We start from the raw sequence: 16,205 nt of genomic DNA on the forward strand, positions 1-16,205 counted from the left end.
CTAGACAGCGGATTTTATGGATTTATAACAAAAATGAGTAGGTGTTACTAGGAAAAGTAAACACATTAGATGAATTTAAATGTGCTGTTATATTATTTTCCACCTATCATGTACATAAAGAAGGAAAATAAATTTTTATTTCACTCCAGTTTATTGCAAATAAGCATATGTATAGTTATAACTAGCTTTTGAACTATTAGAGGTATCGCATTGAAATTTTCACTAAAAATATTTAAAAAATAGTAATTTTTAACTAGAGATAATTAAATATTTTTCGCATTTGTTGAACAATAATTTTTACTAACTTTTCATTGACATTTTCTCTGAATCATAAAGAAGCTAAATATAAACTTGAATTATCACTAACTACTATAGATACATATAATAATCACTATCTAAATATCACTATATAACAATGCAAAACAAAACGTAAACTGTAAAAAAACAAAACTTTAACTGAACAACACGAACGAAACTAGAATATAATAATGAAATATACATATAAAAAGTGATGTCGCTCTTGAATGCTGTGCTCTCTCCAACAGATCTGTTTCAACTGAATGCAGACAAAAAGGAAAAAAAAACTAAACAACGTAAACCGTTTTTGTTTTCGAAACAGTAGAGTTTTCGGATGCTGTACAAGGTTTCAACGATAGAAATAAATGCAGTGAGAACGCTAAGAAACTCTCATCGCTCGTTTTGGTATATTTTTAAAAATAAAATTGACTATCGACATTAATTTACATACATATATACTTACTCTATTTATCTCTTATCATGTCATTGCAAAAACGTACGTATTTGGAAGACATTTGATCAGACATACAAGCCCGTTTTACGCAAGCGAGATTCGTCGCGAAGTGATAACATCGACACCTTTGAACAATGATAACTTGCAAAGTAGGGCGCGGAAGGACAAGATTCGTGCATAATTTTATAGGGGAAAGTATGCTGAAAATGTTTCAATTTGCTAGAAAACGGGATTTTTCAAATGTAACAAATTTTGCCAACTTTTTTTACTTCATACTGTGATAACTTTTAGTGTCGATGTTAATTTTGTAACACAAAACAGTGCACTTCATTGTAAAAAAAATATTAAGTGGTGTTATCAGGGCATCTTGAAGAACACAAGAAAGTTTTCTGGTGAAAAAAAGTGCTATCTCTAAATTGTCTTTGAGTATTCGTCCTAATTACATTAATATTTTCATTTTCGAGGTTGATGGACATCTAGGAAGCAATACAAATTTATTAGAGATCGATATGAGAAAGTTGACTGTTCAGCTAAACGACACCAACTTCTTCGATCCGGACCACTGTGCGGCGTCCTCCGCAGCGTTTCCGTTGCGTTTTCCCGCGATCAATCGAGTGTCTCCTGCTGTCGCGAAACAAACAACCGAGAGACGTAATCGGCTCGTTGCACACGCTCACGAGGGGTGACGGAGCGAGAGCATTCCCGAACCGCCTGCGGATCGAGTCCGTCTACAATTTCCCCGCGAATACAGGGCTTCAGCTTGCCCGTAGGTGGAATACCTTAACCGGACTAGTGTGAGAATTTAGTTGAGCCCATTTCGAGGAACCCCTGGCTCGGCCGAGTTAACCTTCCTCGCTTCCCATACTCCGGGACCATCAGACGACCCTTATTTCGGCACGCTCGAGCGTGAAGAAAACGGCGCGCTCGCCTCCATTTCGGATCTGGATATTCTCGGGAAACGAGCTAAAGCGAGTTTCTTGAGGAAATGGAAGGCCGGGACAACGCTCTCTCGGAAAGAGAACCGCGCTCGCGCACCATTTCCCAAAGACTCCGGCTTCGAAATTCGTCGCTTCGAGCGATCCTCGGACCAGAATTACTCATTTGCAGAACCTACGGATGGTCGTCTGATCTAGGAACGTCAAAAACCGATTTTTGTTTCGAAAATTTGAGGAAACTATTTTTATCGTATCTAAACTTGAAACTTCGAACGCTCTCCTTCTCGGAACTCTGCTTCTCGAAATGGTTGCAGTAATATCACCCTAACAGTGCGCGTCAGATTTCAATGAAATTTTGCAAGTATATTCCGAAAAGATTTCAGGATATATGCAAATCTGCTTCTGCAATCAAGAAATTGCCGTCATAATTTAAAGTGAAATCGAGGACTTTCCTCTCTAACGTGGCGCCATTTTGTTATATGCGAATTTAAATGGAAGATCATGGTACAGAGCCGTACCTGCAATTGTTACATATCGTGTTACTTTGTTATATCGTCCATAAATATTTTTACACGATGTATAATCACAATCGTACAAAATGAACACAAAATGTAGAACTATGACGAGGTGTAACAAGTTAAAGTCGGTGACCAAAAAACGGAACAAACTTCTGCGAAGTAGAACTCGTTGCACGATACGACGATCCCATAATCGTCTTGCGTGACCAACATTATTAATTCTCCGTCGCGTTCGTGGTTTTCGGGTCATTTTAACTAGCCCCGTATTCCTCGCTGCACAATTATTCGTTGTCGTTAACGAGACCTCTGAGTCGTTTCATCGACTATCGCGGTTGAACCCTCTGCCACTATTTAATGTTTTCTGATGAAAAATATAATTGTTTTCAGGTACGTAGATTCACTGAAACGTAGTCTATAAGGTAATGCGTAAATACACATTTGATCCTGGCACGTGATCGTGACTATTGAAGAAATAATGGAAACTCCGAATTAACAAGAATGTGGCAATGTCATTAAAAATGGCGGCAACGCAACTTTTGGAGTATAGTCTTGTCTCCCATAGTGCGACTTTCGTCTCTACGGATAGTGTTCCCGTTTGGACGATCAGTCGCACTGCAATGTAACACGTAATGAGGCTGGATATACATAGGTGAAGCACTACTAATGCAATGATGAAACTTTATTACTTTTAGTTACTTCATTACGAAACCTTTACCAATGTATTGGTGCAATATTTCTGATTAAAACGAGACCAAACACGATAGAATTGCGATTATATTTTGTACTTGTTTAATAAACGATGAAAATTTTCGACGCAAAGAAGGACAGTACAGTAAATCCTCTATCGACGCAAGAAGGTGCTACACGATGGACGCAAAAACATATCCCCTCCATTGTAGTAATCTACTAATGCGACGTGGAGAGTCGCAGTCGTCGGCACAGTTCAAAGGCCCGTGCGATAAATTGACGATGAACGTTTCGGGCGCAAGGAAGGACAGCGTATGGGAAAGAAAGAGACGCGGAGAGTCGGAATCGTTTCGTTCGCGCGCGGTTTCTCTTTACACGCGCTGGCCTTCTCTACGTTCGGCTCGGCCTTTGAGGCTAAAAAAAATAGTGTCCCTCTACGATCGATGCAAACGAACCTCCCCGAGGCTTTTGCGTCGATAGAGGATTTACTGTATATTGAAAGAAAGAGACGCGCAGAGCCGTAGCGGTTGGCATAAATCAAAGACCTACGTATCGATTGCAATGGTAACGCAAATACAAAACTTTGCTAATATTTGTAAGATTCTGATCCTTCATATCCCCGAGGTTGTAACACTATGGGAAACAGAACTGTAGCTGGCTCCGGCCCCGGGGCATTAAATAACATTAATACTAAAGACTCGCTACACTTTTAATCGCCGTCTCCGGGCACACTTTATCGCGCCCATGCCCTCCGCCCACGTCCCGAGCCTCCGCGCCGTCACCGTCGCTACTTTCAATCATTGAAAAAGTTCGTCTGCCTCGAAAACTCGTTTCCCCTCCCTCGCCCTCCGACCACCCAGCCATTCACCCCCTTGTGCCCCACCACGTTTTTTCAATTTACCTTCGGGCCAATCGTCGCTGACAGTGGAGCCGGCGAAGAGAGCTCGACGAAGGGGGTGGAACGGGGGTGACGATCGAAAAGTCTCGAAAGTTTCGAGCTAATTTGATTTATCGTCGCAGCCACTTGAGATTCGCGACCCGACTACTCGTTCCAGCAGCTACCCTCTTTCGCCTTCGCCAGCCGAGTCGGCATCGTCGTTGCCGAAGAAATTAGGAGAGGTCAGGGACTCGGCCGGTCTACCAACGGAAACAGGAACGGGAATAACCCCCTAACCACCCGGAATTTATTATTGATTTCGTCGTTTCACCAACCATGGTTCCTCCTCGTGGTTTGGTTGGGGGTGGCTGGATACGATTGATAAAGGACATCCCCCTCGCTGTCGTGACTTTCACTTCGATGAGAAGCAGCGGGAAGAATGGGAGCCCCCCCCCCGCTTCGGTCGACGGGCTCCCGAATCTTTCGAGCATTCCCGTTCGGTTATTATGTCTCATTGTTATCGGTATAATCCGAGAAACAGAGGACGAGCCCGCTGCTCCTGGTGCTTCCAGCATAGTGAGACTAATTTTTTTTTCTCCATCTCTTCCGACCTCTTTCCTTCTCTTTTCGATTGATGGGCTTGTATCGACCTGCTACTGGCTGCCTTATGAACAGTGGGCCTTTATGTATAGTTTTGGAATGAACAGGGTGTACAGCACCTTTGACACTGGACCTGCCACCACTGTCAAAATAACGAACTTCGGATTCTTTATTTTATTCGAATTGTATGAATGTTTATGTAGCCACTTACTAGACACGTGTATGGAGACGCATCTTGTAAAAATAATCGTTTAATGTCTCGAAAATGCAATTCTGATATTTTCAGAAGTCAATGCAAATTAGTGTAGAGGTAAGGTTGCGCCGGGGAGTGAAAATGTCACTATTTCCGCTCGCCAAGTGTACAGAGAAAAATTTGTTCTATAAAAACGTACACTTTCGTTGTTTATAAAGTTACAAGAGCCAAATTTGCAAAAAAGTACTCTGTACGGGGCCCCTCAATAATGCAGAGAATATTTCAACACAAAGAGCATAAAAAAAATATTGCTTCTTCGCTGAATGCAGCCCGACCGCGTGATCGAAAAATCAAGCTGTTTCATATTCTCTGTCAGTGTCTTTTCTGCGAGAAACATATCTGCTTCTCTGTCTTCGTAGTTTACCTCGATTGGTGCTGTTAATGTCACTATTTCCGTTCCGGCGCACCCTTAAAGAATACAAACAATAGTGCAGGTCTAAGTAACACTTCCAAGCAAATTAATCTACATTATATTTTTACTACAATTATATAGTGAGTTGAAAAATTATATTAGCTTGTGTAGTAAATTCCCCCCTTATTTGCATTTTATTTTCTTCCCGCGATTTTGTGTTTTGTTAAAGTATATACAGAGGGTGTGGTCCGGCGGGTGGCACAACCGAGCAGGGGGTGATACTACATGTAAAAATAAGTCGAGAAAAAGCTATAACATTTTTTCGTTTGACGCTTCGTTTTCGAGAAAATCGAGTTTAAAGTTCCGCCAGGTTCGCGTGCTTTAGTATACTCACAAAGTAGTATTGGTTGATCATGGTCAGACGTGTCAGACGATTCCTATGCAATAGCACGTGTATTCGCTGCATTTTCAAACTCGATTTTCTCGAAAACAAAGCGTCGAACAAGAAAATGTTATTCAACAATTTTTCAATTTTGCGCCGCCTCCGAAAAGATTGTATTGTATTTAAGTTCGTGTGTATTCGCATAAATTAAATAGAAATTATTTCACACTTTTTAGTGAATTTGCAATGGCGCCATTGCAGGTATAGTAGGCGCAGTCCCATTGAAATACACAGTAGAAACCCAAAACGGGGACGGAGCGACGGCGCAGGTAGGCAGAGGAGGCGTCTAGTGGGCAAAGACCTCTTTCCGATTCTCGAGAAAATGTCAATATTTGAACTATGATTGTTTCGTTAAAACAAATGGTACAACAATTGATTTAGACACATTTAAAGCTGAAAGCCTCTACTTTCGCACACCGGTATTCATTTTTCAAAAATATCGTAGACAAAAAGAAACGGATAAATAAAGAAATGGATGGACAAAGTAGAGGCTTTAAGCTTTAACATGAGAGAGAGTGCAGTAATATTGCTGTAATATTCTTTTAACCAAATTATCACAGTTCAAATATCGGTAGAATTTCTGAATGGAAAATTTAGCGTTCAAATACTTTTTGACCCACTGTAGATGTGTATGGATTTACAGAGAATTTAATAGTATTGTCTTAATCTCGCGTCTTCTTCGACGCTGGCAGTAAAATATCCGAGAGATCGACTCTTTTATCAATTACTGTAACCGTAACGATCACTATGCTCGTCCGAAGAATAAGAAGCGGCGCAAACGGGTCTGACGGAAGGGGACGGCAGCGGCGGTCGGATTCCCTAATCCTAAGTAAACGGGCGGCCTCCACCTTCTCTCGCAGCTACCTGTCTGATCAAACATTTGTCTTTACTACTCGGTTGATTAAACGCTCGCCGAGTTTATATTGCATTCGAGAACGGCGCCGCCTTCCGGTTCGATCTAGTGCGTGTCGCGGGGGACTTCCGGCGAAAACGTGTTGGATCAGGGAGAAGAAAACTGAAAGACCAGAAACTAGATCGACGAGATACGGAGAACGAGTTGAAACCGGAACGAGAACGTTCGGGGATGGGACAGGGCCCTGAAAATAAGTACTAACAAACTGGAAAGAGAAAACCCTCGCGATGGAGGCGCTCTAGACACGAGTGTCGAATATCAACCCCAAGAATTCCCACAAAATCAAAGTAATTTAAGTTGCAAGGAAGTATTACAACTGAAAATATAACATGTAGACACTGCTTTGGACGCTGCAGTGGACACTGCTTTAATAATAGTGAATTTGTCACGCTGGTTAAAGAGTGCGACTTCTGTGTTAACATAGAAACTATTTAATTTTTTAATCTCGAAAATGTATGGAACTGGACTGAACCAGTTTAATGAAACAAGTAACATAACACGAAACATAAATTTTTTGGTCTATCTTCAATATCTTCCTTCCATTCATTAAGAAAGTCAAGAATCACAATCAATTATGAAATCATTAACTGAAAATAGTTTTTCTCCAATCGTAGTTACCCGCATTTGCAGTAAATCAGAAATGATTTGTTAAGATTAGAATATATTTTTAATCGAACAAATTCTTAAAATGTTATTCCAAGTTACATATTATTCGGTTTCTATGAGAATATTAAATATCAATTTTCTCCCCTAAAAAAGACTCACCCATAAAACAATTATCACGAAAAAATAATAGATTTCGTTAATATAATGTAGTGTGCTATGATTTTAGATAACAATATGCATAAAATTAATTTGATTCGCCACACGCTCAAGAAATTATTAACAGCATATAAATTGTAATAGTATAACAAACTTGATTATTTTTACACATCGAAAGAAACGACCATTTCGACCGTAAAATCTCCTTAATATTGCAACTACTTTTGCTCCTGAAGTCGTACGTTTTCCCGTTGGCCACGTGCACGAACGATTTAGCTTCAGCATTGCCAACACAGACACGAGCTAAGCGACAGTGAGCCACAGCAGTTCGCGTATTCCGCTCGCATACTGTTAATTTATCACTGTCTTTCGTTGGCCGCGATGTTACCGGCCGCCGTCGATTTCACGCCGTGCGTCCCAGGCTGCTCGTTTCCTTTTGTGGGCTTTATGTCTTTTCGCCTTTTGTCGGGGACTTTCATTTAATTCTCTGCTATTTTTTCGATGCGCCATTGTCGGGCCGCCTGTATAAACCGAGGCTGATTAATTCCCTCCGTCCGCGGCACGAGTGACGCGCGAATGCGGGAAAGCTAAAGACGCATTGTTTCTCGATCGCAGTCTTTTATTACGACGGGGAATTAGTCTTTCTCCGGATCCCCGTTGTTAAATCGGTGATCATCAGGCCTCGCCGTTGCTGAACACACCACGCGAGGAATATTGTTCGCGGTTCTTTAGACGGATGCTGTATCCGACCGATCAATCTCGTATTTCCATTTAATTCCTTTCGTTTCAGCTGCCACAAGACTGAATAACTATGCCTGATAGCGTTCTACAAGGCGAGTCACTTAACACTAATCAACAGAATGCGGCTTAGCGTGGACTTTATTTTTCAACTATGAAATATTGAACACGCCGACCCTTAAAATTCTTTCATTCCATGAAAAAACGATATATCTAAAATTTTAGATTAATCGAACGTCGGAATGACGTAGCACATCGAATGCGATGGTTTGAAATAGAAATAACTGCACGCTAAATGTGAAGAGTACACTGAAAATTCAAGTTAATACTTCGTACCGCCAAAAAAAATCTTAGTTCCAAAATCTTTCAAAAATTCGCTATCTAATAATCAACCAACACATACTAAATAAATGAAATTTTTTCCAATGGAGTTTTTTGATAAAATCAACTTTGAAAATGTAGTATTCTATTTCTGCTTTCTTGAAAGCTTTGACGGCTAATACATTTTTCTCTAGTTATTATGAGAGCCGGCCTCGTACTTTCAAATAGCAGTTCATTTTCTTTCATCTTCCTTAAATCCACAAGAGTATTTTCAACCTCCCTCCACGACGAACAATGTCGACCATAAAATTAATGAATCACCAAATTGTTTTCCGCGAATATTTCGTTTATTCTCGAATCTTCATAAACCCGAATTCCAACTTCCGCAATTTCCAATTGCAAGTCGAAAAGATGTAAATTTCGAATTAATGTTAATGGGTAAAAATTACCGAATTATTAAACTAGTTTATATTCTCTCTTGAATCTCTTGAAACTCGAGGAAATAATAGGTCGTAACTTTCACAATTTCCAATTTGAAGTCGAGTAGGCAACTTGCGGGTTCCAAAACAAAATTAAAAGTTTACGCGTTGGAGTAACAAAAAAAAGGAAAAAGAGAGTGAGAGAGAGAGAATAAGAATAAATGGAAAACGCCTGCAGTCTCGCCGGAGGAAGTACGTTCCGTCGTGCGGCATTATTTATTCAAAGGAGAAATATATATTCGGGCGTCGACTGTGCCCGGTGTTTCTAGGCGAAACAAATATTTGCTGCATCGAAGTGGAGTGAAGCTTAAGCGCTGGTTTGTCAGTACGTATTTACATGCGCCTTTAAGCGCGCGATCGAGATTACTTCCGGCCAAATGCGCTCGTTTACATTCGCGACGTTCTCCGCGCGTTCCCGGATAATATCGCTGGGACCCTTATTCTAGAATCGCTGGAAACCATCGAGCGCGGAATCATTTCGCTGGAATCGATCTCCCAGACGCATATTCTGCCTCCGAATATGCTCCGGAGTATTGCCTCGCCTTTGATAAGATTACTCGAACGAGTTTTTCAAAAACTACATCTCCTATAAAGCTCGCAAATGTTCTCGAAAAATTTCGATTAAGAATTGCACTCGATCGAAACAGAACTTTCTTCTCACATGTTATTTTATTTTATTTATGTTATCCTTTTAACCGAGTGACTTTTCAATCAACAACATTTCAAGAAACGTAAGACGAATGAAATTGGAATGACAAAAATTATGCCACTATCGACATAAACGTAATGTAATTTACACTATAAAGTGAAAGAATTATTTGACTAATTTTGAACTATGTGAAATCTTAAAATTAGAACAGATGCAATATTGAACCTAATTTATTCATGTTATAACCTAATTCAGGTTTTCCCAAACCGTGCTCCGCGAAAAAATATTAATAACAAAGCTTTTTTTATATAATTTGACTTTAATCATTTTACGTATGAATAATTCATGACGTTCATGCTGGCGCCACAAAGCGTCACGCAACAAGAAACAAGTATTTTTTATTTTTCTTAGATTTATTAATTATGTGTCATTACCTACCCTTCAAATTACACAAGGAGCTCCGTCAAAATTCAAAGACCCTTAAAGTGCTCCATCAGAGAAAAAATTTGGGAAACCCTGACATAATAGATGGTCCTATTTTGACGATTGATTCATTCAATTGTGATTGGAATTATAATTAGGAGACCCTAATGTAGAAGTGTCAGTTTCCTTTCATATTGAAAAATCTATTTTAATCTTTATTGAATAAGTTATTTAATGATTATAATGGTCTGATTAATTTTGCTTGCTATGTAAAATGCATTGGTAGTAATACGAACTTTAAAATAATTTCACCCTTAGATTTCCATTCGCCTCTAAATTGTAATTTTACGTTGGCCGAGAATATAGAAGAGCATCCTTCAATAAGATATTTTCGTGCATGAATGGAAAATTGGTTTAAGCTGGATGAGGGTTTTATCGGTTTACGGATTCTCAATAATTTGAGACAACAATATGAGATTGCGAAGACAGTGATAGTCGAGATTAATTAATCATTTTTGCAGTTGGGTTTGCAGAATTTGTTAAAGACGAAAATGTAGTTTGATTTTATAATTAGAATCATACATGGCAGACAGAGTAATATATCAACAGCCATAGTGAAAAATAATAATTGTTCAACCTTTACATTTGGATTGCTTTCATCTTTTCTTATAAGCATTTTTCGATTACACACGCAGAAGCTTTCTACTTAAGATTTTATAATATGTAAATATAAGAGTTTAAGCTACTACAGCAAGCACAGATGAAAAATTTAAAAATTGTGACCAATAACAATTTAAAAAAAAATTATTTACACATTAGCTAGTAAACTAATCCTTCTAACGTCTCACAAAAAAAAAAAATAAAAAGAACTCAAGCTGTTTGGTCGAATTTTGAAAAAGGTAATCGCGTTTTTAAAAGCTGTGCAAATACTTTGTACACCCACTGTAAATTAACCCCTTGCCGTACTTTGACGAGCCACACCTGTGATGAAGTTTTTTAATGTTAGGCGTTTCATTTTAGATGAAATAAAATTTAATTCGTATGTAATCAATATTTAAGCACTGAAATAAATTTAGCCATACAAAAAATATACATTTTTGTTTCCCATCTACGACATTGTGGTGCATAAAAACGTTCTAATCACTGTAACTGTAAAAGAAAAGGTGCGACAAGGGGCTAACCAAAAATGAAGTACGAATAATTGACGTCCTACTGTATTTGATATTTTCACCGTCTGCGTCCAGTTTGATAACTTCGCGAAAGAAGCGATCGTCCGTCGGCTTAGTGACACCGGGAATAACGGCGTCAATGTGTCAACACGTTCGGGGGTTGAAGTCTTGTGAAAAATACTCACCGCATTTGCCCTGGAATGCCACAGTGATATTAGCACCCTTCGCGCAGGCCACTCTGTTTAGCTCGCAGAGAGACGGATAGTCGATCCCATCTGTGCCGCAGACAGGACCCGATCCCTCGTGATCCCCTAAATTCGGGCAGGATTCCAAGCATTCGCAGGAGGCCTCGGTTCCGTCCCTACTTCGTACACATTGCGAACCGAGGGTGCAGTTCAGCTTCGCGCACGGGTCTTTGATCTCTATAACAAGAAAAACGATCGCGTCGACGGAATTAATGCTTGTCGAAATAACGGGCCCTGTAATTTAGAATAAAAACAAAAAGAAACCTTGCAACTTTCAGAAACCGTTACTTTCGATGTTACAACGAATTTTCTGCTTGTCGATCCACAGGTCAGTTACACCTGTGTTCTCGTATGCTATGTGACAGTCGACAATTTTTTTGCACAGCGAGCTGTTCTGGACAGAGAATGTTGTCTAACTGAAGTTATGTATTTATAAAGTTTGTTTTCTTAGCTAAATTTATATATATAGACAAGTTATTGGAAAATGTATAGAAACACTCGGATGTCAATTTGAATTTATATATAACATTTATAAAATTATTACAATATAATTATATTAGGGCGATTATAAAATTTTAATAGAAAATCGAATAGTTTTAACTGCTGTAAGCATATACACTTCAATAATTTAGTTTTATTTAAATAAATAATATTTGTAAGATAATATTTTGTTAATATGATATAATGAACGTGTAATGGGCGAAGTCCAGGAATTTTACATAGACAATTCTACTCGTGTGATCAGGGACCGTCCCTATTCCAGTTGTCTGACCATTGCTGTCCCTATTCCACTTACGCCACCAGGGGAGCCCTTTGTTCTACTTGTCTAAACAGCGAGTATTCCTCTACTTCACCTCTTTGTATTGCAACCGACCGTAATTCACTTGGCTGATTAGTGACGTCCCTGTTCCACTTGCTTGACCAGTGAACGTCTCTACGCCGCTTGTCAGACTTGACATCATTCACGGTTTATTGGTGTGTCTCGCAATAGTCCCTAATCTACTATTCTACTCAGAAGGGAACATACGTATCAAAATAATGAACGTCGACTCTGACGTACCTCTGTCAGAAGGCGGACTCTACAAATATATTATGATTGACACTCGTTTATTTTTATCTGCTGACACAAATAAGACCTTCCATTTGATGGGTCGTAAAAATCGATTTTCCTGTTATTTTTCATCCTCTAGACTACAGGCAGAGTTGGACATTAATCGATTAAAATTTTAACCAAGATTGATTGATTAATGTGTACGATTAAAAACGAATCATTGAAAAATCGGCGATTGATTCAATCGATTGATGAAGTTAATCGTCATACGGTCTATCCATAAATTGTAATAAGGAGGGAGATAGAGACAGAAAGCGGAGATGTGGAGAATTGACAGAAATATATCTCAACAAAAATTCTGTTCACATTTTTTTCAGTATTCATACAATTTCGATTCCGTATTTCATTTCGAAGTTTCAGCAGTTAATCATTAATCAATTATCCGATTGATGATTACAATTGAAAGGAATGTAATTGTTAATCGCAATTAACAATTTATAAATATTTAATCGTTAACCCCAATTAACGATTTATAAGTATTTCATCGTTAACCACAATTAACGACTAAACTAGGAGATTAATTGTTAATTGCGATTAACGATTGAAGTAGAAATTTAGTCGTCAATCGTTGATTAAATTTTTGCCCAACTCTGATCTAGAGCAACAATAAGCTAGCCCATGTCTGACTGTTTTTGACAATCCTCATTATTTATCAAGACGGGATTAGTTATTTTTTATCTAGATTCATCAGAAAAAGTTTAATCAAAATCAACGACCCCACTACTGAGACCTCTCCTTATAAATCAAAGGCGATACATAATGATATTATTTAACTCTTCCACTGTCTATACAGTATACAATGCACGTCTTACTCACGTGTAAGAATATTCAAAACTAATTGTTTGACGCACAACACCCGAATCACTCGATTATATTAAATATTATTCTTCATTACCTAATTGGTGTGGTTTGTGACCGCGTCTGCTTGATTTTGCGTTTACAAGCCGTTCTCTCAGCTCGGAAAGAGAGAGCGTGATAGTGAGAGGGAGGAAGAGCAGAGTATCGTATCCAGAGGAACAGCGGGGGTAGATCGTTTTAATTGGGTTTACCGTTCTATATTCCTCCACGGCGGTTCCATTAAAAATTTTCACCGGCTTAGCAGGCTCCGTTGAATATTCGCGGGAGGTTTTTATCCGTTTAAATACCGTGGAAGAAAGGAGAGATGGCGGCGGTGGCAGTGGCTAGAGCGCGGTCACGGGCTCCTCGCCGACTGTATTTTATCGCGCCGGCTGAATCCCCAGTAGACGATACTTTATTCATCGTGAATCGCGCGGATTTAATTTCACGCCGCTTTACGGCGCGTCCCGTGTTTACGGTTTGTAATTACGTTTGATGCCGATACGACCTCGGTGGTGGAGAGAAAAAATAAAGAAGGCAGAGAACGGATAAAAAGGGAAAACGTTATTGATTAAACCGGACCAGGGACCTCGACTTTTGATCCTTCCAACCGGGATCGGTTTTCCAGCGCGGGGCAAAAACCGTTCTTCCCTCGTTCCTCGTCCTTTGCAGGACAAAACGCGGAATCGCGATGTCCCCGGGGTGTCGAGCCTTGATTATTCGTTGCTTCGCGTTTCCTTTGTTGGCCGGGCGGCGACCCGATTGTCAACCGCATGCACCGCGACGTTTAATTCTATGGGTGACGTTAATTGTTGTCGGAAAACTTGACGAGCACCGTTTAACATTTCCAACTACGCCGCGCAGCTTTTTAACCCCTCGGCGAGCTACACTTTTTGTGCGTATCTCTCGTGGATCATCCCTTCTTCATTTCACCGTTCCCGAGGAATCTCGGATGGTCCCGTGACATTCTCGATGAGCTTTCGGAATTTTTCTTTAATTTTTTTATCTTGTTAGCAATAAACCGACCGAGACATTAATGGTAACTTCTACGTATTGCCTAGTAATGGGATCGAGGTGAATTTGTGTTCACGAAATTGTGTCAAATCCAGTAAAATAATGAATTTTTCATGAGGTTCGATTACTACTCACAAAAAATAAAGTAAAGTTGCCGAATCACAAAAACCGACTTCGAACTCTGGAGCACATATTTGTACCAACAAGAACTTTGATATTCAATATTCTTTCTATTTTTCCAATAGGTCGCATCTTCTTTCTGATTACATAAGAAATTACTACTGAATGCAATGTGACTTTATCATAAATAATATCAATCAAGAAATAATTGTGTGTCCAAATTGATCGTTCTTTTTTTAATTGCCTTATGACGTCTTTATTATAATTTATACATTTATTGAACACATTTAGTCTTTAGAATTTATAATAATTAGTCAACACTGAAGGCTTTTAATGATCCAAAGGATAGCCTTTAGTCACAGTTGGGCAGAAAATCAACGATTGACGACTCTACTTCAATCGTTAATCGCAATTAACAATTAATCTCCTGGTTTAGTCGTTAATTGCGGTTAACGATTATTAAACGTCAATCGGATAATTGATTAATGATTAACTGCTAAACTTTCGAAATGAAATACAGAATAAAAACTGTATGTATACTGAAAAAAATGTAAACTGAATTTAGGTGTATTGTCATTTGGCCTATGTATATATAATACAAACTCTGTTTACGTGCTTTTATGTTTTTTTTTTATGATTTCTTTTTTTAATCAACGATTGACGATTAACTTCATCAATCGATTGAATCAATCGTCGATTTTTCAATGACTTCTTTTTTTAATCGTACACATTAATCAATCAATCATGATTAAAATTGTAATCGATTAATGCCCATCTCTGCTCTAGATTCACCGGAAAAGTTTAGTCAAAATCCACGACCCCGCCACTGTGACCTCTTGTTAGTAAAGTTATTGAACGAAGAAATTGGAGAATGATTTTTCGGAAATGAGAATAAACTGCAACAAAGAAGTAATAATCAACGGAACAAATATAACGTGTAAAAGTGGTTGCTGATAACCACGTTATAGCTGCTACGAGTTACAAATAAAATTACTTTGAGACAGCGCAATTCTAGACAAGACACAGCTTCTCCCGCGACAAAGGAAACAGAAGTGCAGATTTCCGCAAGGACAGCTCAGTTTCATTATCATGTTTCTTATTTCGCGGTCAAATCGCAGCGCGGTAGATTGATCTGAAAATGAATTTTGTAATATTTTGAAATATCACGCGTCCGCGGGTCCTCAAGCTGGAGCTTCGCATTTTCTTTCGTTTTTCGTTCCGGGAACGTTCGTTACGTGTTCCCACGGATACAAATCAAGTCTCGTTGACCGAGAATTGAATATGAAGAGGCTGAAACGTCGTCATCGTCGTCGTCGTACTCCTCGTTATTCGCGCTCAAGTACCTTTTGGGAAAACGTAGCAGCACTGGGATATCGTCGAGCAGGCGCACAGTATCAGAAGAGCTTTCCCTATCATTGTTCGCGGCTTCTTCCGGCGCACCCTTCTGCAAATCAAACCAACCAGCATTCATCCAACCTCTGGCCCCGTCGCAGCCTTCGTGCAATTACTCGCTGCATTTCATCAAGCTCCTTCTTCTCGCCTTTCAACGGTAGGGACAATGGAATACACGCGCGCGGACACGTGGCTCCGATTGCTTTCACCGTCTCGGACGAATGAAACCGAGGGAAACCTTATTGACATCGTCTCTGGAAGTTATAAGCCCTCTTTTCCGCGAATTGCTCGGAATGCAATGCCGGCACTCTACCTCTGCCCCTATGCTTTTCCGACTCGGCTTCATTTTTGCGAAACAATACCCGCCACTCGTCCGCGATCCGATCTCGCTGGGAAGCACTTTGTGCGGAAGACTGATTGATCGAAGCAACCAATTCTCGATCTCTTTGAAATGTAATTGGCAAAACATCTTTCTCAAATAAATCAAGATGGATTTTTTCAGTGGACATTATTTTGGAAAATTCAGTTCTGCATGAATCACATTTATTTTTAATGTTGCAAACGTTACTTTCTGTAGCTTGATCTATACAAACTGGCAATATGTAGTTCGTTCATTT

General features: G+C 39.4%; 1 protein-coding gene across 6 annotated transcripts in view; it reads right to left on the bottom strand.

The window, feature by feature from the left end:
- LOC143207819 (agrin-like) overlaps positions 1-16,205 on the bottom strand; it is a 580,688-nt gene that overhangs the window by 71,136 nt on the left and 493,347 nt on the right. For 5 of the 6 annotated variants that reach the window (XM_076421623.1, XM_076421620.1, XM_076421622.1 and 2 more), the window contains one exon: positions 11,055-11,291. In XM_076421623.1, coding sequence (XP_076277738.1) covers positions 11,055-11,291 — 237 coding nt within the window. Of the gene's footprint in view, positions 1-11,054; positions 11,292-15,539; positions 15,641-16,205 lie in introns of all 6 variants that reach the window. The other variant, XM_076421624.1, reaches the window with a different exon arrangement.

This window comes from Lasioglossum baleicum, chromosome 4, assembly GCF_051020765.1.
Source record: "Lasioglossum baleicum chromosome 4, iyLasBale1, whole genome shotgun sequence".
In the NCBI taxonomy this organism is placed as follows: domain Eukaryota; kingdom Metazoa; phylum Arthropoda; class Insecta; order Hymenoptera; family Halictidae; genus Lasioglossum; species Lasioglossum baleicum.